The sequence below is a fragment of the Somniosus microcephalus genome, chromosome 4 (assembly GCF_052327205.1).
Source record: "Somniosus microcephalus isolate GS21.2 chromosome 4, FLI_Smic_1.0, whole genome shotgun sequence".
In the NCBI taxonomy this organism is placed as follows: domain Eukaryota; kingdom Metazoa; phylum Chordata; class Chondrichthyes; order Squaliformes; family Somniosidae; genus Somniosus; species Somniosus microcephalus.
The window spans coordinates 279,004,869-279,028,831 of record NC_140990.1 but is presented as its reverse complement, the minus strand read 5'-3'; the positions used below and the strand labels follow the sequence as shown (position 1 = coordinate 279,028,831).

General features: G+C 42.7%; 1 protein-coding gene across 3 annotated transcripts in view; it reads left to right on the top strand.

The window, feature by feature from the left end:
- The window catches only part of heg1 (heart development protein with EGF-like domains 1), a 140,391-nt gene that overhangs the window by 64,605 nt on the left and 51,823 nt on the right, over positions 1–23,963 (top strand). For all 3 annotated transcript variants that reach the window (XM_085986502.1, XM_085986501.1, XM_085986503.1), the window contains exon 2: positions 7,704–11,972. In XM_085986502.1, coding sequence (XP_085842628.1) covers positions 7,704–11,972 — 4,269 coding nt within the window. The remainder of the gene's footprint in view (positions 1–7,703; positions 11,973–23,963) is intronic.

Below are 23,963 nucleotides of genomic sequence, written 5' to 3'. Positions count from 1 at the left end.
AAATTCTGGATTAGCTCTGCATCTGATATTGTTCCTACCTTACATTACGTTTAAGTGAATGTTCAAAAGGGGGTTTGTTATCCATCCTGTAACATCTAGAAACTTATTAGCAATTTTTTATGAGTTTCTGATAAATGTTTAGAAAGCAGCAGGCCAAGAACATGAAGGCGATGTACATCCCCGTGTCTATATCTTGCTGTTGAAAAAATATTACATGAAATCCTTTCTTCTCTGTATTATACTCCTTCACTTGTGGATATGCTGCTCAATGGTGGAGGACATCAGATAGTCACAGGAACCTGCGCTAAAGTGTCAGTTAGATTTGAAACAAGAAGATGTAAGGGGTAATTTTATGAATTTGGACTTCTGCCATGAAGCTTTGCCTGCTAATGGGTGGAAAGTGGGAATTTGTGCACAAAATCAGCAGGCCCATCCACTAAAATCCCGCAGATCTTAAAGCCCTCCACATCCAAACAGGTGAAGCCTTTTGCCGAGAGTGCAAATTCATAACATTTACCTTACAATACCTTCATTACTTCAAACAGGGTATGAATGAATCAACAATGTTGCCACAGTTTTATCATTTCTCTCATTTTATTTATACATTTCATAAATGTCAAGCCCAAAAGTAAAAAATGGCAATGTTTTTTTCCCCCCAATTTCTTCCATCTAGAGTTACAGGGGGAGAAATTGGTGCCCAAGGTGCCCGTTTTTTGGGCAAAGAATTAGAGTTGGGGGGGGGACCAATTTATGTGCGTAATCTCTGGCACCCAATCCCCCCGGAAGTGTCCAGGTGCCTGCTTAAAATAGGTATTAGAATCACTGTATATGCTAATCAGGGGCCTGATACTTGTTTCAGAACCCCATTGCCAAATGTGGCATAAACTGGGTGGAGCATGCGCTGTGCATGCTTTGCTCACTTTTTGTGGGTGTACAGCGGCCCAAACAGTGATTCTTAAAAGATAAGTAAAGTGCTTTTTACTTACGTTAATGTGGAGCCAGGAGGCGCAGGATCCTAGATCCACAGCAATACTGCGGGCTACTGCTGGCCCGCACTCATTATCACCTGAACAACTCTCTCTCCCGCTTCCCCCACACACCCCATGACTTACCTGTAGGCCAGTTCTGCTGAATTTTCCAGGGCCCCAACTGTTGAGCTGCGTTCGGGTCACCCGATTGACGTCTGCAGCTTGCAGGTTTTATGCAGATGAGGCCCGAGGCCCAATTTGGTGCGAGTCTTGGGTTGACCTCTTTGACCACGTGTTCCAGACCCATTGCCCACTTTGTGTTGGTTTTGGATGCAGAACCAATTTGTTGGCCAGTTTAATAAACAACTTTATTAAAATTGTCACGTGATAGCAAATATAGGTTATATGCTGTCTGCGTTCTATGTGTGGGAAATCATTAGTGTAGTCACAAGTACCTGAATAAAATACAAACAGTCCCAGACAGACAGCTGAGTAAGAGGTACAGATGCACACTTATTTACTAATCTTTGTGTCATGTACTCCATTGTAAAGTGTAACTGTAACATGATGATACTCATGTAGTGGATACCTTTAATGCTCTTTGACTGTGGTCTCCAAATATCAAGATTATAGCATTAGTATGGCAGATAAAATCTACTTGTTAAATTGGGCCAAATTAGTCTGGTAGACATCTGTCCTCTATGAAATGTTGAATTGAATTATATTTGACATATTTTATTGCTGTTAAATGTTAGAATGTTCTGGACTATCCATCATTTTGGGTGTCACATAAATTATAATATTGGTCTCTGAATACACATAGAATCATAGAATGATGCAACACAGAAGGAGGCCATTTGGCCCATTGTGCTAGAGGTGGCTCTTTGGTAGTACCATCCAATTGCGTAATCCCATTCCCCTGTTCTTTCCCCATAGCTCTGTAAATGCTTTCCCTTAAAATATTTATCCAATTCCCTTTTAGAATGTTACTATTGACCACCCTTTCAGGCAGTCCTTTCCAGATCACAACAGCTTGCTGTGTAAAAAAAAATGCTTTCTCATGGTGCCTCTGGTTCTTTTGCCAATTACCTTAAATCTGTGTCCTCTGGTTACCGACCCTTCTGCCACTGGAAACAGTTTCTCCTTATTTACTCTATCAAAACCATTCATGATTTTGAACACCGCTATCAATCTTCTCTTAACCTTCTCTGTTCTAAGGTGAACAACCCCAGCTTCTCCAGTCTGTCCACATAATTGAAGCCCCTCATTGCTGATACCATTCTGGTAAATTTCCTCTGCACCCTCTCTAAGGCCTTGACATCCTTCCTAAAGTGTGGTGCCCAGAATTGAACACAATACTCCAACTGAGGCCTAACCAGTATTTTATAAAGGTTTAGCATAACTTCCTTGCTTTTGTACTCTATTAATAAAGCCAAGGATCTCATGTGCTTTTTTAACAGCTTTCTCAACTTGTTCTCCCACTTTTCAAGATTTGTGTACATATACCCCTGTTCCTTCATCCCCTTTAACATTGTACCATTTAGTTCTCATTCTTCCTACCAAAGTGTATCCCATTTCTAGAAATCACACTGTTTCTAGAACCAGAATACCATCTGTTTCCTGCAGCAAACTCAATAGCACTTTTCAATTATCACTAATGTGTGACTAAGATTGGCAACATGGAAAGAGGATTAAGATTAGGACTAGGATTGGATAACGTAGAGAGGGTCAAGATTGGGTCTATGATTAAGGTGGGCTGAGAGGAGATCTAAATTGGAACCAAGATTGGGTAAAAAGGGAAGAGAATCAAGATTAGTTCTAGGATTGGATAACAAAGGGGATAAGATCAAGATTGGAACTAAGATCAAGTAACATGGGGAGTGGTTTAAGATTGGAATTAAAATTGGATAATGTAGGGGAGAAAATCAAGATTAGAACAAGGATTAAGTAACAATGGGAAAGGATCAAGTCTGGGCAACATAGGGCGAGGATCAAGATTAGGTTTAGGGTTCGATAATATTGGGGAGTGGATAAGCTTTGCTGTATCAATTTAGCTGCTCTATTACATAGGTACGTCAGCATGAGGAAACCATTAGTTGATGTGTAGCAGTATCATTTTCTTTGATAGTCATATGAGCAAGTAGTATAGTTGCTACTCAGTACAATACAATACATATGAGACATCAGATAATGGCCTGGATATTCCGATCCCTACAGGCGGTTACGCGCGGTGTACCCACCCGTAGGGACATCGGAAATGCCGGTTTCAGGCATGCGCTGAAAACCGGCATTTCCGATCTGTCAAGAATGCTCTTGACAGATCGGACGCCTGCCCTAGGGAAGAGCCTCTGCGGGCGGATAGTTCCGCTTTCTAGAGACCCTCCGCCTGCAGAAAACCTTTAGAATTCTTACGTCTAGTAAAAGCAGGCCTAGCCGTAAGAATTCTAAAGGTTTTCTGCAGGCGGAGGGGGCTCCAGAAAGTGCAACTCTCTGCCCACGGAGGCCTAGGCCTCGGCCTGCTTTTACCAGGATAAGAGTTGAAAAAGTAAAAAAAATTTTTTTCACTGATTTATCATTTAAAAATACTTTTAAAAAGGTAAGTTTATTTTTAGCCCTGTAAAAAATTTAAATTTTTATCAAAAAATTAAATTTTGTTTAAAATATTTAACTTATTGTAATTTCAACTAATTCTAAAAATGTGATTTACATTTAAAAAAATTATTTAATGTTTTAAAGTGTTTTTGGGGTGATCTCCATTCATATATTTGACAGGTCTATCTGTCAAGTGTATGAAGGGAGAGTCCCTTCTTTGATTGGCTCCCCATGGCCCACGTGATCCCAGGGACGCTTGCGAACCGCATGCGCCTCTGGGATACGTAGGCCCTGCGCACTTGGAGTTGGAGAGGCCCAGCATCAGAACTATACGCACCTCGGGGGCCTTCAGGTAAGTGCGTAGATTTTTTCCAGATCGGAGGTTTCCGCACGTGGGAAGCCTCCGATCGGAAAATACGGCCCATTATATCATAATCCTCTTTAAAATATTAAATGAAATTGACATGGTTTTACAATGGTAAACCAGGGGTCACAGTCTCAGAATAAGGGGTTTGTAGTGGTTCGTGTTAATCGCCACTATATAAAAGAGTTTAGCTTCGACGAACTATAAATAAGTTGTTTATTTACCAGAACAGGATAATACAGCAGGTAAGGTAGCAGGTAAGATGGCGGACTGCAAGAGCACCATATTGTAGATCACAGGATAATTACAACAGGTAAGGTAGCAGGTAAGGTAGCTGACTGCAGGAACACCATGTTGTAGGTCTTACGGTAAGTAAGATAGCAGGTTAGATGGCTGACTGCAGGAGCACCATGTTGTAGACCTTGTCCCAGCGGGGACTCCACAAGGACGGCATTCCCAGTCCCGTAGGGAGTGTGTGGGGAGCCTCATGACCTCCTCACACTCGGTTCTATATTCCCGACGTCACGTGACCGCGTCATGACGTCAGCACGTTCACGTGCGCTTAGGCGGTCACGTGACCCGCGCCGTTGTCAGTACATCTCCCCGCTACGGAGGCTGGCCTTTAAGGCCGAGGTTACTAGGCCGGGCTGTGCCAGTACTTGCCGCGGGAGCGGAGAATCCCTTCGCTCCCGCTTGCCGGCTGATGCAGCCGAAGTCTCGATAGACCGGGCTATGCCGGCGGCCGTCTTGGAAGCCCGAATCGGGCCGGCGGCCAGTGCGCATGCGTCGTGTGACGTCAGCGCGTTAGGTCGGCGGCCGACGCGCATGCGTCACGTGATGCGTGACGTCAGCGCGTTAGGTCACCTCTTAAAGGGGCAACGGCCCAACAGGTAAGTTAAAGAGGCAACAGCCCTAACTGGTAAGTTATACAATTAAGTAAATTAAGTACATACAGTTAGGTAAGTTATACATACATAAATAAGTTAAGTTAAAGGGAATTATGTATATATCTCAATGTAAAGGACAACCAGTAGGACCGCCACACAGGCCCCCCCAGAATTCGCTTTAACGAAAGTCCAAGGATGAGATAGTCTGACGAGCTGGTAATAACAGCGGTTATGCTGTCTCGACTTAGTAGACGAGGTATAAAAATACTGCTCGTAAGCGGTTCCTTACACGCGTCATGGCGAATAAAACGTATCCGTCAGGCGAAGGACCATAGAGACGTGCGAAACAGCAGGCCTTATCAGAGTGACGGGCAGATTGGGCGGACGCGGGCGATGCCTCCGTTGACTGGTGAGCGAAACCTTCAGGAGGCTGGAACGCACGGAACAGTGCGTGCCATAATGCTATGACATGAACAGAACAGAGGGTGAAGAGTTGCTGTGTTGATCTGTGATCAGAGCAACTTTCACGTGTTGATCGCGGCCGCTAGATGCCCGTTGGACCCGTCCTTGATGTATACAGCTTCAATAGACATTTGCATTTGTTAAAGGAAAACTGGAGAAAAGGCGGCAACGGTCCAAGTTGTTGTTGCTTTCAGGAGAGGTTAACTCTGCCTGGAAGACGGCAACAGTCCAGGTTGTAAATTTAGGAAAAAACAGCCGGAAGGGCGGCACACTTTTATTCACGCCGAATCATGTAGCAAGCTAAAAAGCTGGTGCGTCGGCGGCGGGAAAAGAGTCACCGGTGTTCACGAGGTAGGGGTTCTCGTGGACGAGGCATGCGTCCCCGTATTTTGCAGGGGTGAGTCCTCGTGGTATCCCCGCTGGGTGCGCTCCGATCCTGTGGGCCCAAACATGCTGTACCCCGCGCTTGGAGAGATGTATACTTGCTGTTGCTATAGGCGTAGAGGCAAACGATCCGTGAGGCAGTAGAAGAATCGAATACGGAGACCGTGTGCATTTGCGTGGTCTGTACCGCATCGCTGTTCACAGCGAACAGGGCTTCTTCCTTCAAAAAGCACGAGGGAGTCCGTGGCTCCCTAAATTGTAAATTGTAGCGCTGGTGGACGACTGTTGCCGTTGGTTGTGCTCTACTTTTATGAAATTGTTCATGAAAAACAGGCTCACCTCCAAGCTGCGCTTCCATTGCGAAGACGTTTGCAAAAACGGGGTCCCTTTTAGTAGAATCTGTATTAAGCGGTTGCTGTTCCGTGTTTATCCGTCACTGCCAATGTAGTGGTTCGTCGGTTGTGCGTTAGTCATCTTGAGTAAAGACGAGGTTCAGGCGTGCGTTGCTACCGTGAAAATCGTTCACGGATACGGGTTCACCAATTGTAGCTTTGGAATTGATGAGCTCCAGTCTCACGTTGTAGGATCACCAATGTAGTGTTGGAATTGATGAACTCCCGTACTCACGTCGTAGGGTCACCAATGTAGTGGTTCGTGTTAATCGCCACTATATAAAAGAGTTTAGCTTCGACGAACTATAAATAAGTTGTTTATTTACCAGAACAGGATAATACAGCAGGTAAGGTAGCAGGTAAGATGGCTGACTGCAAGAGCACCATATTGTAGATCACAGGATAATTACAACAGGTAAGGTAGCAGGTAAGGTAGCTGACTGCAGGAACACCATGTTGTAGGTCTTACGGTAAGTAAGATAGCAGGTTAGATGGCTGACTGCAGGAGCACCATGTTGTAGACCTTGTCCCAGCGGGGACTCCACAAGGACTGCATTCCCAGTCCGGTAGGGAGCGTGTGGGGAGCCTCATGACCTCCTCACACTCGGCTCTATATTCCCGACGTCACGTGACCGCGTCATGACGTCAGCACGTTCACGTGCGCTTAGGCGGTCACGTGACCCGCGCCGTTGTCAGTACATCTCCCCGCTACGGAGGCTGGCCTTTAAGGCCGAAGTTACTAGGCCGGGCTGTGCCAGTACTTGCCGCGGGAGCGGAGAATCCCTTCGTTCCCGCTTGCCGGCTGATGCAGCCGAAGTCTCGATAGACCGGGCTATGTCGGCGGCCGTCTTGGAAGCCCGAATCGGGCCGGCGGCCAGTGCGCATGCGTCGTGTGACGTCAGCGCGTTAGGTCGGCGGCCGACGCGCATGCGTCACGTGATGCGTGACGTCAGCGCGTTAGGTCGCCTCTTAAAGGGGCAATGGCCCAACAGGTAAGTTAAAGAGGCAACAGCCCTAACTGGTAAGTTATACAATTAAGTAAATTAAGTACATACAGTTAGGTAAGTTATACATACATAAATAAGTTAAGTTAAAGGGAATTATGTATATATCTCAATGTAAAGGACAACCAGTAGGACCGCCACAGGTTGGTCATTTAAGACTGAGATAAGGAGAAATTTCTTCACTCAGAGAGTGGTGAATCTTTGGAATTCTCTACCTCAAAGTGCTGTGGAGGCTCAGTCGTTGAGTATATTGAAGACAGAGATCGATAGACTTTTGAATATTAAGGGAATCAAGGGATATGGGGATAGTGCAGTAAAGTGCAGATGAGGTAGAAGATCAGCCATGATCTTATTGAATGGCGGAGCAGGCTCGAAGGGCCAAATGGCCTACTCCTGCTCCTATTTCTTATGTTCTTATGGTACAAATTCATACACTGTTGATTTGGTAGTAACATTATGATTTATTTTAATTTTGCACATTTGTGTGTATACCCAACAACACACACATTATATGTCCTGGAACAATACTTTCTCTTGTTAACTTTAATCGCTTGACATTTTCACATGTTACTGTTGTAATATCCTGCTGACTGTACATAAAACAAAGAGATGCTTGAAGTTGATCACAGTAAATTTTCTTTGTTTTTTAGGGCCTACGAATAGAAATCAGCCAAACAGTAGCATTACGTCTGAAAGCTGGATACATGATTCTCAAAATAACAGCACATATATCTCCACTACTAGAGAAGTGGAACTGCGCATGTCAACAAATAGCACATTTATGGAAAAAATTGAATTGTCCACTTCTTTTATAACAGTTACCAACAGTTCACAAAGTCGTTCACCTACCATGACTTCAACATCAGAATTCGAAGAAAGTATTACAGGTGATTCTGATTCAACAAAAGTTTCAGATTCTACAATACCTTCAAGAGAAGTTATATCTACAGATTTGTTTGAGTCTATAAGTCATCCTTTCACATCACCTTTAGGAGATGAGACTTCAAGGAAAGGTGAAGAATTTAGAAGCTGGCTTCATGACAAAACATCCGAAGGGATTGATAATCTTGAAAGGTCTTTAAATACTTCACCTGGTGTTTCTGAAGGGCCTTTATATACTGCACCAAATGTTTTAAAAATGCCTTTAAATACTTTGCCAAATGGATCTAAAAGACCTTTAAGCACGGAACTGAACAATTCAGAAAGGTCTTCAAGTATTTCACTGAATGATTCTGAAATATTCAGTACTTTACAAAATGTTTCTGAGAGGTCTTTAAATAGTGCAGAAAACAATTCTAAAGGATCATTAAATACTTCACCAAATGATTCTGAAAGATTAAGTACTTCACTGAATGATTTTAAAAGATCATTAAGTACTTCACCAAATGATTATGAACGATCTATAAATAATGCTCGAAATGATTCTGAAAGGTCTTCAAGTATGTCAACAAATGTTTTTGAAAGCTCTTCAAACACTTCACCGAATAATTCTGAAAGATCTTTAAGTACTTCACCGAATAATTCTGAAAGATCTTTAAATACTTCACCGAATAATTCTGAAAGATCTTTAAATACTTCACCGAATAATTCTGAAAGATCTTTAAGTACTTCACCGAATAATTCTGAAAGATCTTTAAATACTTCACCAAATGATTCTAAAAGATCTTTAAATACTTCACCGAATGATTCTGAAAGATCTTTAAATACTTCACCGAATGATTCTGAAAGATCTTTAAACACTTCACCGAATGATTCCGAAAGATCTTTAAGTACTTCATTGAATGATTCTAAAAGATCATTAAGTACTTCACCAAATTATTCTGAACGATCTATAAATAATGCTCGAAATGATTCTGAAAGGTCTTCAAGTACGTTAACAAATGTTTTTGAAAGCCCTTCAAACACTTCACCAAGTGATTCTGAAAGATCTTTAAATACTTCACCGAATGATTCTGAAAGATCTTTAAACACTTCACCGAATGATTCCAAAAGATCTTTAAGTGCTTCATTGAATGATTCTAAAAGATCATTAAGTACTTCACCAAATTATTCTGAACAATCTATAAATAATGCTCGAAATGATTCTGAAAGGTCTTCAAGTACGTCAACAAATGTTTTTGAAAGCTCTTCAAACACTTCACCAAGTGATTCTGAAAGATCTTTAAATACTTCACCGAATGATTCTGAAAGATCTTTAAACACTTCACCGAATGATTCCAAAAGATCTTTAAGTGCTTCATTGAATGATTCTAAAAGATCATTAAGTACTTCACCAAATTATTCTGAACAATCTATAAATAATGCTCGAAATGATTCTGAAAGGTCTTCAAGTACGTCAACAAATGTTTTTGAAAGCTCTTCAAACACTTCACCAAGTGATTCTGAAAGATCTTTAAATACTTCACCGAATGATTCTGAAAGATCTTTAAACACTTCACCGAATGATTCCAAAAGATCTTTAAGTGCTTCATTGAATGATTCTAAAAGATCATTAAGTACTTCACCAAATTATTCTGAACAATCTATAAATAATGCTCGAAATGATTCTGAAAGGTCTTCAAGTACGTCAACAAATGTTTTTGAAAGCTCTTCAAACACTTCACCAAGTGATTCTGAAAGATCTTTAAATACTTCACCGAATGATTCTGAAAGATCTTTAAACACTTCACCGAATGATTCCGAAAGATCTTTAAGTACTTCATTGAATGATTCTAAAAGATCATTAAGTACTTCACCAAATTATTCTGAACGATCTATAAATAATGCTCGAAATGATTCTGAAAGGTCTTCAAGTACGTCAACAAGTGTTTTTGAAAGCTCTTCAAACACTTCACCAAGTGATTCTGAAAGATCTTTAAGTACTTCACCGAATTATTTAAAAAGATCTTTAAGTACTTCATTGAATGATTCTGAAAGATTAGGTACTTCATTGAATGTATCTGAAAGTGCTTTAAATAATGCTCAAAATGATTCTGAAAGGTCTTCAATTACTTCAACAAATGTTTCTGAAAGGTTTTCCCACACTTCACCAAATGATTCTGAAATATTCAGTACTTTACAAAATGTTTCTGAGAGGACTTTAAATAGTGCAGAGAGCAATTCTAAAGGATCTTTAAGCACTTCATCAAATGATTCTAAAAGATCTTTAAGTACTTCACCAAATATTTCTGAAAGATCTTTAACTAGTGCTCGAAATGATTCGGAAAGGTCGTTAAGCACTTCACCAAATGATTCTAAAAGATCTTTAAGTACTTCACCAAATGTTTCTGAAAATTCTTTAACTAGTACTCAAAATGACTCAGAAAGGTCTTTAAGTACTTCACCAAATGTTTTTGAATGGTCCTCAAATACTTCAATGAATTATTCTGTAATGTCCTTAAATACATCACCAAATGATTCTGAAAAATTAAGTACTTTGCCAAATTTTTCTGAAGGGTCTTTGAATAGTGCACAAGATAACTCTGAAAGATTTCTAAATACTTCACCAAATGATTCTAAAAGATCTTTAAGTACTTCATTGAATGATTCTGAAGGATTAAATACTTCACCAAATGTTTCTGAAAGTTCTTTAAGTACTTCAAGAAATGTTTTTGAAAGCTCTTCCAACACTTCACCAAATAATTCTGAAAGAGCTTTAAGTACTTCATCAAATGTTTTTGATAGGTCTTTAAGTACTTTACCGAATGCTTCTGTAAGCTCTCTAAGTACAGGTACTTCATTGAATGATTCTAAAAGTTCTGTAAGTTTTACATTGAATAATTCTGGAAATCCTTCAAATACTTCATTGAACAGTTCTAAAAGATCCTTAAATACTGCAACAAATAGTTCTGAAGGGACAACTCATTTACATTCAACGTCTATACCTATGGATTTTAATGATGTTACCAATGGTTCAGATGCATTAAGGTCACTAGGTATACCTTCTGTACAGTCAGTTGATACTCATACAAATGGTTCAAGGTCCACCAGTCACTCCCTTTTTACTTCAGGTGCTGAAACTACAACTGCCATCACAGCAACAAGTCAATTACTTCCCAGAATTACGGATGATTTCTTAAATACTACTGTTCTGTCTGCATTATTCAATATTACTAACTTGATTGCAACAACCTTGTCTTCAATACAGTCTGATTCTGAAGACTTAGTGAATGATTTCACGGAGATAAGTTCTAATTTTACTGCAGCTAATTCTTCTAAACTAGATTTAGTGGAATCAAAAACTAATAGTTTTGTTAAAACCCAAGTTGCAAGAACAACAACAAGCACTACTCTGAGGAGCGTACTTCCTGAAAGAACAACAGACTCTCCCAGAACTGCAATGCCTATGACAACAAGTGTCCATTTTTCATTTTCTACCACGGAACTGCCTATTAGAGAAGCGGGAAGAACATCCTCGGCTCCAATTATAACAGCTGGCTCTCATGCTGGAAGATATACTACAATTTCACAAGTTCCCACTGACATGTCAAAGCCTGCATTAATTAGTACAACAGCGAGTGAGTTTGCCACTGCATGGACTAGTCCAGCTTTTTTTACGAGTACTTTAACAGGAGACAAAACAACAGAGATTAACATGCCTACAACTGCTGTTATTAAGACAACTGAACCAACTAGTGCAGGAACTTCAGTGAGCACAAAGTTTTTGACCAGCACAAGGACTTCAACAAGCACAAGGACTCCAACAAGCACAAGGACTCCAACAAGCACAAGGGCTTCAACTAGCACAAGGACTCCAATGAGTACAATGATGCTAACAAGCACAAAGATTTCAGATATTACCACAGAGATTTCAACTACTGCCATAGGGATTCTGCCAAGCACAAAGCCTCCTACTACTAAAGGAAGAGTTGCTCCTGAGCCAACAACTGTGATTCAGGTTATCAGTACAAGTACATCTGAAATCTCCACAGTATCCACAGGTAATGCAGAATCGTGACTGTTATTTAGATGAAAATAGCATTCTTAAAATTCACATCACTTATGAAGTGGTATATTTTATGCTTCCCTAACCAGATTTGGTTAGTTGATAACTACTGAAGTTCCTGTAGTTCCACTGGCAGATAATAATTTTTATCTATATTAAGATGTATATACATGAATATTAGAAGCATTGGGAATAAAATGCCAGAACTGGAGGCTGTTGTGGAAGTAGGGAACTACATATAGTTAAAATATCAGAAATATGGCTAAATAATGAGGATGCAAATGAATATAGAGATATTCAAAGTGGATAAAAACGGTGGTGGTGTAGCCCTATATATCAGGGAACCCTGGGAAATAAACAATTTTGATCCTATGAAAGGGGGAAAGCTGCAGAATGAGCTATTCTAGGTCGATTTCTCTAATATAAATCCAATTTAACACTAGGAGTGTGGTAGAGAGCCCCAGGCTGGCATAAGAAGGAGGACAAATCACTCTACAGAGTTATGAATGGTATGTGAGAACAAGAATGTTGTTTCAATGGAAATAACTTGAAAAACCTAAGCGTTTTAGAATAAGAGTTGGCAAATACAATACACAACTTTTTTTTATGACCCATTGCATATAAGGAAGCAACAAGAGGCAGTGCTCATTTTCATCTGGTATTTGTAAAGGATCCAGATAATGTACAGGAAATGGAAGTTGTAGTACCTCTGGGGGATAGAGACCACAATATAATAAAGTTTAACACGACCTGGGAGTCAGAAATACCTAAGAACAGGATATAAAACTTCAAAATGGCTAAAGTTGATGAAATAAGGGAACAACTAAAGCCTCGTAAACCATAGCCAACATGGATTCAGAAGGGGAAGATTGTGTCAATCCTCCCGCCGCAGGTTTTTTGTGGAAGTAACATCCCAAATGGATTGTGGAAAGTCCTACGACATGGTGTATCTAAACTTCCAAAATGCATTTGACAAAGTCCTGCATAAAAGGCTATTTGACAAACTCAAACCCTGGAAATGGATACAAAATTGGCTGAAGGTAGAAAGCAATGAGTACTCGTTAGTGGTCAATTTTGCTGAATGGCCAGGAAGCGGCTGCCCGGTTATTAACATTGGGCGACAGGAGGTTGCCACCAGGGACACTGGCAAATGGTCCTGGCATAAGGTAAGTGCTCCAGGAGAGGAATCCCGAGTGGGGGAATCCCAGGGCACGGGAGGCCCAAGGTCTCCTTGCAGGGCCCACAGAAACAGTCCTGCTCCTCTGACCCCCAAGGGAACTAACAATTCTTTTTTAAACTTCTCTTACTGGGCCTCTTCTGGCCCGGCTGCTGTTCCCGGCATATTTTGTCTGGCATGGAAGCCACCACTGCTGCCCTGCTTCCCTCCTTAGGCCTCAGGTTAAAATATCAGATTGGGCTGCGGTCACATCGGATTTTCATATTTAATGATAACCTCGTCGGATTGGGGCAGGTGTCCTTGCCGCCTGCATGTTAACATTGTAGTCGGTCGGATTGGGGCGGGAAAGGAGTGGGTAAGTTCCTCGCTTCATTTTAACCGGCCCCCCCGGGCCTGGTTTCTGCCAGGTGGGTGGAGTTAAAATTGAGCCCCTAGATATGTGTTGGCTCTCTTCAGACATTCCACTGAGGACTGCCATCGTATGGTGGGCTGTGTAATGTCAGCGGGGTTAAGCTGAATCCTGCGAGCACAGGTGAGGAAACAGCTACTAGTTGGGATTACCTGAAGGCTTTGCAGTCTAATGCTGAAAGTCACATGGGCTGCTGAGACTTCAACAGTTTCCCCTCTCTTTTGAAGATTAATAGCAGGTTTGATTAGATGAGAATATCGCCCTTTTTGAATTGTTTGTGTGTGAGGGAAAGCACCAATGGCATGAAATTCTGTGTGTTTCGGGGCAAAAGTGGTGTCATTCCAGCATAGGGTGTAAGTCAGATATACCAGATTTACACCTATTCTAAAATACAGCCTAAATTCTGGTAGAATTGGCTGCTGGCAGAAGAAGGGCCCCCGACTCCAAGGAAGTGGTTGAGTTCACAGGCTTTGAATGTCCACAAACTTTGTCTGAAATATCAGCTCTGACTGGAGAGATTCGGAAAAGTTTTTTCTCAGCTGTGCTGCTCAGAAAGGATTCTGCAAACTGCCGTTCAACAGTTTTAGGTGGGGAAATCTTTTTCTTCCCATCCTTTCTTCAGGGAGCCCTTAGCCTGGAGTTAATGCCCTTTATAATGGAGGCAGAACAGGAGCAGGAAGGAAAGGAAATGACAGAGGCACGCAGGATAAAGGAGAAGAAGAATAACTAGGAGTTACTCTTCCACCAGGGTCTGCAGACCACACTGCTCCCTCGAGAATTCATCAGAAGAGATTTGCTTAAGGAGGCAAAGGTTCTTTAAGGAGACGTAGAAGGGACTGTGCGCCTATTGCAAGCTGACCTCCAGACGTGCACTCGAACATTAAAACCAAGGGTTAATACATATTTACAACAGGTGTTTTTTATTACCACCGTGACTACCCCATGTATTTACAGCCCCAATATTTAAATTAGCTGACCCCATAATTTATAATAGGGTCAGCAGCAAAGGTCCCAGCTTACCTCACTTCCGATGGCGCAACGCGCTGTTGGAATTTTAGGCCCCAACTTTTTTCTTTGTAAAAGTCCTCAACAAGCACATTCCAAACATTAACGATCAGTCAACAAGTCTTTAGCCAGCTTTTTTTTGGCTGTGTTTGTTATTTACGCCTCAGCACTTGACACACAGCAGGAAATCACATTTGCTTGCTAATGCATTGCACAGCTCTTTTTACAATAATTCAAATTTCCTCACCGGTTTATTTTATACCTTATTGTAATGGTTTTCACTGAGGAAGATATTCATCTTTTCTTCTGCTGTTACACTGAAGTTTTGCAGAAAATACTATTGGGAGTTGTCAAGTTTCATTGAGAATCTATTTCTTAATGTGATTTACTAATTAGTTCTTGATTTGTAAAAGGAGCCAGCTGATTCTTCAGAAAGCTCATAAAGACCAAATGTTGGTGTAATGTTTGCTGTAGTTTAGCAAGGTCAGGATTCCTGAGGTTTCCTGTTTAATAAAACACAATGGGCTAGATTTTCTCAGCCCCGAGGAGGCGGGTATGGAGGCGGGGCTGCCGGTAAAGTTGCAGAATGTGGGGGTGGCTGGCAAACCCGCCCCCATCCCGCCTCCATGCACTTTTGCCAGGAGGCGGGAAGCCGTCCTGCCCCGCGTCCCGTCTCCTCGAGGCGGGAAAGGAATTAAATCCTATTAACTGCCTGTCAACAGGTAGTTAAACAGGCAGAAAATAGAATTACAGGAAACTTTCTGGTATCTGGCACTGACGGGACTGAGTTGGTGAAGTCCCATCAAAACTGCCGTATAAACCAGCACTAATGTTAAAACATACAGAGCTTTTCAGCTCCGTGTGAATCAACAAACCCTGTTGCTTAGCAACAGCTTCAAAACAGTCGGCTGCAGCTGCAAGCATCTCTAGCTGAAGCTGTTGCTTAGCTACAGACCTTGCAGAGCCTGACTGGGGGAAAAAAAAGCAACGAGAAGTAAAAAAACTTATAGGAAACGGCTTCTGAATTTTGCCAGTAGATAGAGTTTTCCGGACTTTTAACCTCTGGTTAAACGAAAGTTTCCTGTAGTCCCATTTTACCTTTCCAAGTGCAGGCTTCCCAACCTCGGAGAACCCTGCCAGGGTGTAAGAGATGAGAAGGAAGTCTGCGGGGGGTCGGAGGGGTCTGAAAGTGAGATGTAGAGGTAAGTGATGGGTGCAAGTGTGGAGTGGTAAGTGTTATAAAATGTTCACTTACCTTTGTTTCTGCCTACAGCCTTCAGCTGCTGTGGATCCGGAGTCCCGACATCTTCATTGTAGATTTCACAGACTGGCTGTTGGATCCTCTAAACCAACAGCCAGGTGATTCTGCAAAGTTGAAAGGTTTGATGAGTCCTGTATACAAGGACTTTAACCTAGCGCCTTTAACCTAGTAAAATGTCGGGTAGGACACGGGCAACCGAGTTTTGGATGACCTCAAGTTTACGTAGGGTAGAATGTGGGAGGCCAGCCAGCAGTGCGTTGGAATAGTCAAGTCTAGAGGCAACAATGGCATGAATGAGGGTTTCAGCAACAGATGAGCTGAGGCAAGGACGGAGACGGGCGATGTTATGGAGGTGGAAATAGGCTGTGGGGGCAGAGTCATTGAATATATTCAAGGCGGAGATAGACATATTGAGCTACAGGGGAGTCGAGGGTTATGGGGAGCGGGCGGGAAAGTAGCGTTGAGGCCAAGATCAGATCAGCCATGATCTTATTGAATGGCGGGGCAGGCTCGAGGGGCCGAATGGCCTACTCCTGCTCCTATTTCTTATGATCTTAGGTGGTCTTTGTTATGCTACGGATATGTGGTCGGAAGCTAATTTCGGGGTCAAATATGACACCAAGGTTGCGAACAGTGCGGTTCAGCCTCAGACAGATGTTAGGGAGAGGGATGGAGTCAATGGCTAGGAAACGGGGTTTGTGGCGGGAACCGAAAACAATGGCTTCGGTCTTCTCAATATTTAATTGGAGAAAATTTTTGCTCATCCAGAACTGTATGTCGGACAAGCAGTTTGACAATTTAGAGACCGTGGAGGGGGTCGAGGTAGCGAGGTAGAGCTGGGTGTCGTCAGCGTACATGTAGAAGCCGTTGCAGTTGATTCTCTGGCTATGATTAGACAGATAAGAATGGAACCAGGCGAATGCAGTCCCACCCAGCTGGACGATGGTGGAGAGGCATTGGAGAAGGATGGAGTGGTCAACCGTGTCAAAGGCTGCAGACAAGTCAAGAAGGTTGAGGAGGGATAGTTTACCTTTGTCACAGCCACAAAGGATGTCATTTGTGACTTTGATGAGAGCCGTTTCAGTACTGTGGCAAGTGCGGAAATCTGATTGGAGGGATTCAAACATGGAATTACGGGAAGATGGGTACGGATTTGGGAGGCAACAACACGTTCAAGGACTTTGGCGAGGAAAGGGAGGTTGGAGATGGGGCGGTAGTTTGCAAGGACGGCGGAATCATAGGTTGGCTTTTTGAGGAGAGGGGTGATGACGGCAGATTTGAGGGAGAGGGGGACAGTACCTGAGGAGAGAAAACCATTAACAATATCAGCTAACATGGGAGCCAGAAAAGGAAGTTGGGTGGTCAGCAGTTTGGTGGGAACAGGGCCGAGGGAGCAGGAGGTGGGTCTCATGGACAAGATGAGCGCAGAGAGGTCATGTGGGGAGATCGGAGAGAAACTGGAGAAAGATGTGAGTTCAGGGCTAGGGCAGGGAGGAACCTTAGAGGAAGTTTGGCCCGGTGAGCTAGGGGAAGGAAGGGTAGTGGCAGAGGCAACTGAATGGATGGTTTCCATCTTAGAGACAAAGAAGTCCATGAGCTCCTCACACTTGTTATTGGAGGTGAGGGTGGAGGAGACAGGGGAGACGGGTTTAAGAAGAAGGTTAGCAGTAGAGAATAGGAGCCGGGGTTTATCTTTGAATTCCAGAATGAGCAATTTTGGCAGACGAGTGCAGGACCCGATAATGCTTTATGCAATCCAGCCAGATCTGGCGGTGAATGGCTGAACCATTTGTCCGCCATATCCGTTCAAGTCTGCATCCCTTGGACTTAAGGGAGCGAAGATGAGAGCCGTGCCAGGGAGAATGGCCAGGGTGATAGAGGGTAATTGTTTTAGTAGGGACTAGGGCATCAAAGGTGGTGGTGAGGGTGTGGTTGAGCAGATCGGTAGCTGCAGAAATGTCATGGTGAATGGAGGGCCAAAGGCTGGACAGTTGGGATTTCATAAGTGCAGTTGTAAGAGAGTGGGGAGAGAGTTTTTTCCAGGGGCGGACACAGAAGGAAGTAGGGGTTGGGGGTGGGGTGGGGTGGGGTGGAAGGGGGATGTAGGTGGAGAGCGATACGAGGAAATGGTCAGAGATGGCCTGATCTGCAATTGACACAATAGGAGTAGTTAGGCCACGAGAGATGGCAAGGTTGAGGGGGTGGCCATGAATATGGGTTGGGGAGTTTACATGGAGGGAGAGATTAAGTGAGGATAGGAGGGTAGTGAACTCAGAGGAGAGAGAACAGGATGAATTGAGATGGAGGTTGAAATCACCGAGGATGAGAAGTCGTTCGGTTCAGAGGCTGAGAGAGGAAAGCAGTGAAGATATCTCAGTAATAACATTTTTATGGTACTTGGGTGGGCGGTAGAGAACAAGAATTTTAAATGAGAGGTGAGAGGGGTGGAATAAGGTGAGATACTCAAAGGAGGAGAAATTGCCAGAGGACTAGGGGGACAGACCAAGGTGTGATTTGGCGATGAGAGCCACACCGCCACCACGGCGGTCTGAGCGGGGCAAGTGGTGGAAGGTTTAGCCAGGTGCGGAGGCTTCATTTAACTAGCCTGTTTGCCACATCTCTGCTGGGCTACTAACAGAACTCCTTGCAGTAGCAAAGAGACTCATCCTGATACATCTTGAGCAGAAAGATTGGTAAAAGTCTCTTGGAAATTCCATGGGAGCTCTACTCGTCTTCCACTGAAAGTCCACTGAGAGACCGGCCAGAACCCTCAGGGAAATGGTGTAAATGGTTGGCAAGGACAAAGTTAAAAGTGGACTGGGACTTAGAACTGGATAGGATGTGGGTGGTGGAGTTTTTGGGCAGGATTTTCATTGGGCCGTGGAGTCAGGATTGGAGGCGTGTGGGGGGTTAAAATCCCGAAATCAGGGGTCCCGACCCCATCCCACAATGAAACCCGCCTCCATGCCAGTTTCAAAGGAGGCGGGTACCCACCCCGCACTGGGACCCGCCTACCCGAGGCGGAAGGGATTAGTGCCAATTAACTGCCTGTTAACAGGTAGTTAACAGGCAGTTTTTAGCCTAATCCCTATTTTTAATGTTGAAGTGTGGGATTCCCGACGGCTCCAAACCACGCCAAGTTAGAGGAGGCGGGCCGTCGGGTTGAAGGACTTGGAGGGGTCGAGATGTCGGTGTTCAGGCGAGTGATGGGTACATGAGTGCAAGGTAAGTGTGTTTGGTGTGTCTAAAGTGAATAAAGAAGTTTAAATGACCTTTTCTTACCTTTTCAGCCTTCCTTCCTTTAGGTCCCGGGAGTCCCTCATCTCACCAGCACAGAAAGCAGAATGGCTGCGAACTGTCAAAAGTGACAGCCTTCAGCTTACTGTGCAGGAGAGATTTCTAACTGAGCCTGTGGAGAAGGACTCAGGTTAGAAGTAAGACTGTCAGTGTTTGACAGCTTCAAACAGCTGTGGAAACACTGATATTTCATCTGTCAAAACCTCTTGACAGGTGAAATTTCAGTCTGTGACGTCACCTGTTGCCGGGTGGCCCTTAATTGGCCTGCTGAGCCCGCTTGGTGGGCTCAACAAGGTCAACCAAGTTAAAATCGCGTTGATTGGCCGCATCTCGATGGAGGCGGGACTACAACCCCGAAAGTTGTAGTCCCGCCTCCAACCCAACTCCTGAATGAAAATCCTGCCCATTATTTCTGAAGGGCAAGGCTCGGGCAGCTAATAAGGAAAGGTTGGAGTAAACAAGTCTAGAGGTGACAGAAGAGTTTCAGCGGTAGTGAGGATGAGATATGGGCAGACAGGTCATTTTGCAGATATTGAAATAGGTGGTCTTGATGGTGGCTAGGGTATGGGGCTTTAAAGCTGTGCTTAGGGTCAAACGGGACAACGCGGTTGTACAAGGTCAGGCTCAGCTTGAGAAAGCAGCTAGAGTGAGGAATGAAATTGTGGGCTAAGGTGTGGAATTTTTGGCGGTAGCCACACAAGGTAGCTACAGTCTTGCCAGTGTTGAGTTGAAGAAAATGCTTGCACCTCCAGGACCTGCTTTCAGCTAAGCAGTCAGTCAGACAGGTGATTAAATAGTCATAGATGGCAGCAGAAAGATAGATTTGGATTTCATCAACATGCACGTGAAAGTTGACCCCATGCTTACAAATGATGTCACTAAGGAGTAGCATGCAGATGAGGAAAAGAAGGGGGTCAAAGATGGAACTTTGTGGTACAATGGAGGTGATTGCGCAGGGGCGGCAAGAGAAGCCACTATACGAAATCTGCTGGCTTCATTTGAGTAGTTAGGAGTGGAACCAGGCTAGGGCACGGAGGTGGATCATAGAAGAAGGATGATGGAGGAGGAGGATGGAGTGATTTGTTCTGTCAATCAGCAATGAACAGCATTGATGACACTCCTGAGAGAAGTCTCACAGGGACCTGCCATTCCAGATGAAGGAAAATAGCACAGAAGCTGGAAAACAGAGGGAACGAGGGGAAAAATGGAATACGATTACAAAGAATAAAAATCAAATCCACAGACTATTTGATGCTCTGAAAATTACAAATAATCATCTTTCTGTTATATTTCTTTCAAATTTAAGTCACACATACAACTTCTCCAGAGAGTTGAGTGGCAAAAGATCACTCACAGTACATAATAACATGTTCAGGTTTGCCGTATATGAGTGGAATCTAATGCAGAATCGGGTGCCGCTCTGCTCATTTCGTAATCTGAGTCATATTGAAGATCCTGCAGTGTCACCCAGCAGGTCAGGGAAATCAAAAAGGGAAAGATGGCTTGGGTGGTCCCGAGTATCTCCTAGCGACTGTCTACAGGGGCCAATAGCAGTGGCGTGGGAGCAGGCTGTGCATCTACTTTCTTGGCTGCAGTAGTCTCAAGCCAGTCAGATAATGAAGAAAGAGTTCAAAAATATATAGAGAAATTTACCTAAAAATATTTCCATGCAGAAGGAAAGTTTTTCTTTAAAAAAAACCCCAGCCTTTTAAGTTATTTCTGAGTTGCCTTGACTAATGTGGGAATATTTTTTTTTTGCATACTTTTAGCAGAAAACAAGAAATAATCCTTCTTTTACTGTGATTAAAACTCAGTAGTAGTAGCATTGTAAAACCTGAGAAAAGTCATTGACATTCAGATCTGAATTTACTGAGGTGAAACAATACCAAGATTTTTATTGGCCCCAAGCTCAGTCCTTTTGGCTCAGTTTTCACTGGTTTATCTAAAATGTCACTGTTGAACCTAACTATCTAATCCCAGTCAGATTTAACATAAGAACATAAGAAGTAGGAGCAGGAGTAGGCCATACGGTCCCTCGGGCCTGCTCCGCCATTCAATAGGATCATGGCTGATCCGAACTTAGACTCACGTCCACTTCCCTGCCCTCTCCCTGTAACCCCTTATTCCCTTATCAGCTAGGAAACTGTCTATCTCCGTTTTAAATTTATTTAATGTCGCAGCTTCCACAGCTCTCTGAGGTAGCAAATTCCATAGATTTACTACCCTCTGAGTGAAGAAGTTTCTCCTCATCTCAGTTTTGAAAGGGCAGTCCCTTAGTCTAAGATTATGCCCCCTAGTTCTAGTCTCACCCATCAGTGGAAACATCCTCACCGCATCCACCCAATCAAGCCCCCTCACAACCTTATATGTTTTGATAAGATCGCCTCTCATTCTTCTGAATTCCAATGAGTAGAGGCCCAACCTATTCAACCTTTCCTCATAAGTCAACCCCCTCATCTCCGGAATCAACCGAGTGAACCTTCTGAACTGCCTCGAGAGCAAGTATATCTTTTCTTAAATATGGAAACCAAAACTGTACGCAGTATTCCAGGTGTGGCCTCACCAGTACCCTGTATAACTGCAGCAAGACTTCCCTGCTTTTATACTCCATCCCCCTTGCAATAAAAGCCAAGATTCCATTGGCCTTCCTGATCACCTGCTGTACCTGCATACTAACCGTCTGTGTTTCATGCACCAGGACCCCCAGATCCCTTTGTACTGTAGCACTTTGCAGTTTCTCTCCATTTAGATAATAACTTGCTCTTTGATTTTTTCTGCCAAAGTGCATAACCTCACACTTTACAACATTATATTCCATCTGCCAAATTTTTGCCCACTCACTTAGCCTGTCTATGTCCTTTTGCAGGTTTTTTATGTCCTCCTCACTCACTGCTTTCCCTCCCATCTTTGTATCGTCGGCAAACTTGGATACGTTGCACTCGGTCCCTTCCTCCAAATCGTTAATATAGATTGTAAAGAGTTGGGGTCCCAGCACTGACCCCTGCAGAACACCACTAGTTACTGATTGCCAACCCGAGAATGAACCATTTATCCCAACTCTCTGTTTTCTGTTAGATAGCCAATCTTCCACCCATGCCAGTATATTGCCCCCAATCCCGTGATTTTTTATCTTGTGCATTAACATTGGTATTTTGGGATAAGGATTGCTCTTGGACATAAGTCTAGTATGAATCAATCTGGGGGCACTTTTCTTGCAGTTATCCAAGAATGAAAGGTATCTTCAGATACAGGATTCCATTATGTTTTTATCTTCTCGAGTCTAAATGTTTACAATGTGGACATCTGAAGGATTGTGTTAAATATGATTTTTTAGATAACTCCAAAACAGAAAATTATGCTTCTTATAAAACTATTGAAGTTAAATAAGTATGACTACATATCCAAAAACTCCAGTGAAATATAGTTGATCAACGGCTGCTTCTGCAATACTTCAAGCCACGTTGGTTTTATTCTCTGTATGACATATATCATCTTGAAAAGTTCCACACCAGTGAGTGAATGAGGTCATAGTATTTTGCTGTGAAAAGGTACTGCAGGTTAAAATGTAAGGTGATTATTTGATTTTTGCAGGTTAAATGTGTCTCTAACCCACACTTATATCTGCATTTTTTACTGCTGCTGTAATACTGTAGGGTTTAAATTTTTTCCTCCAATGCATATGAGGTCTTTTATTTTCTTCATAGTCTGGAGAGTGTTAGCTCCTTGGATGATATTGATATTCACAATGTAGCTGCAATGTTACTGATACGTCGCCAAGCACAATACAATCGACTCCAGAAAATTGTATCCCTGATCCAAGCATAGAATTCCAATCTGCCAAATCACTTCCCATTCACCCCTTTATATTCAATTCTGATCCAGACACAGCATTTACTTTGTAATCCTGATCCAAGTGTATACTCCTCCCCAGTTATTTGTGCTTCCATTACTTAACACTCAACATTGTCAGGCAGGCATTGCAGTGATTTGTCACGTACTAACATTTTTAGTCTGCACCTTACTTTGTTTTATAAAGTGTTTATGAGGGGGCCGAGTCTTTTTTTTTTGCAAAGTGTTTAGTAAACTGATACGTAGTGACATAAATCATGTCAAAGTGATGACATCACGACACAAGCAACCCGTGGCTCCTCTCCTTCCCTAACGATGGGTTTGATAAACAGTTCATGAATACAGTTACTCTTTAGCAGAATTCAAAATTTGCGTTGTTTACAGGAACAACCATCTGTAGGATGCAAAATAAATTCTGAATTGAAGTATTTAAAAATAAAATTCAGTGAGGTCGAGGTGGTAATACTTTCATTTGGTTGAATTGGGGGAATATACTTTTATCCTGTTGTGTATACATTATTGGAATATGCTGTACCTTCCAAACTACTTCAGAATAATTCTGATCCGCAACGCAAATCATCTCGGCTGAAAATGCTCAAATACATAAATCAAAGTCACCAATTAAAATATTATAGCAGAGTTGTATTATTGCAAAGCTCCAAATGGTCAAGCTTTACTATAATTTAAAAGAATGAGCATGTATTTTTACCACTAAGTTGGGTAATAGCCTCAAAACTCCTGGGCCTTCCTGTGCACCTCTAGCACGGAGGATCCCAGCATTTATGTCGGGATCAAAGGCCCATGGATTTTTAGGCAAGTCTCTTTCCTAAAGGATCATAATTTGGAGATAAAAATAATATCAATGTCTATATTCATTTAACCCTTAAATCACTAATCAACATTTGTTGCACCATACACAAGTTCCTGTTTAATCAGAATTTGATAGTATTAGAAAGTGACCATTTTACTTTTTAACTAGTCAATAGAT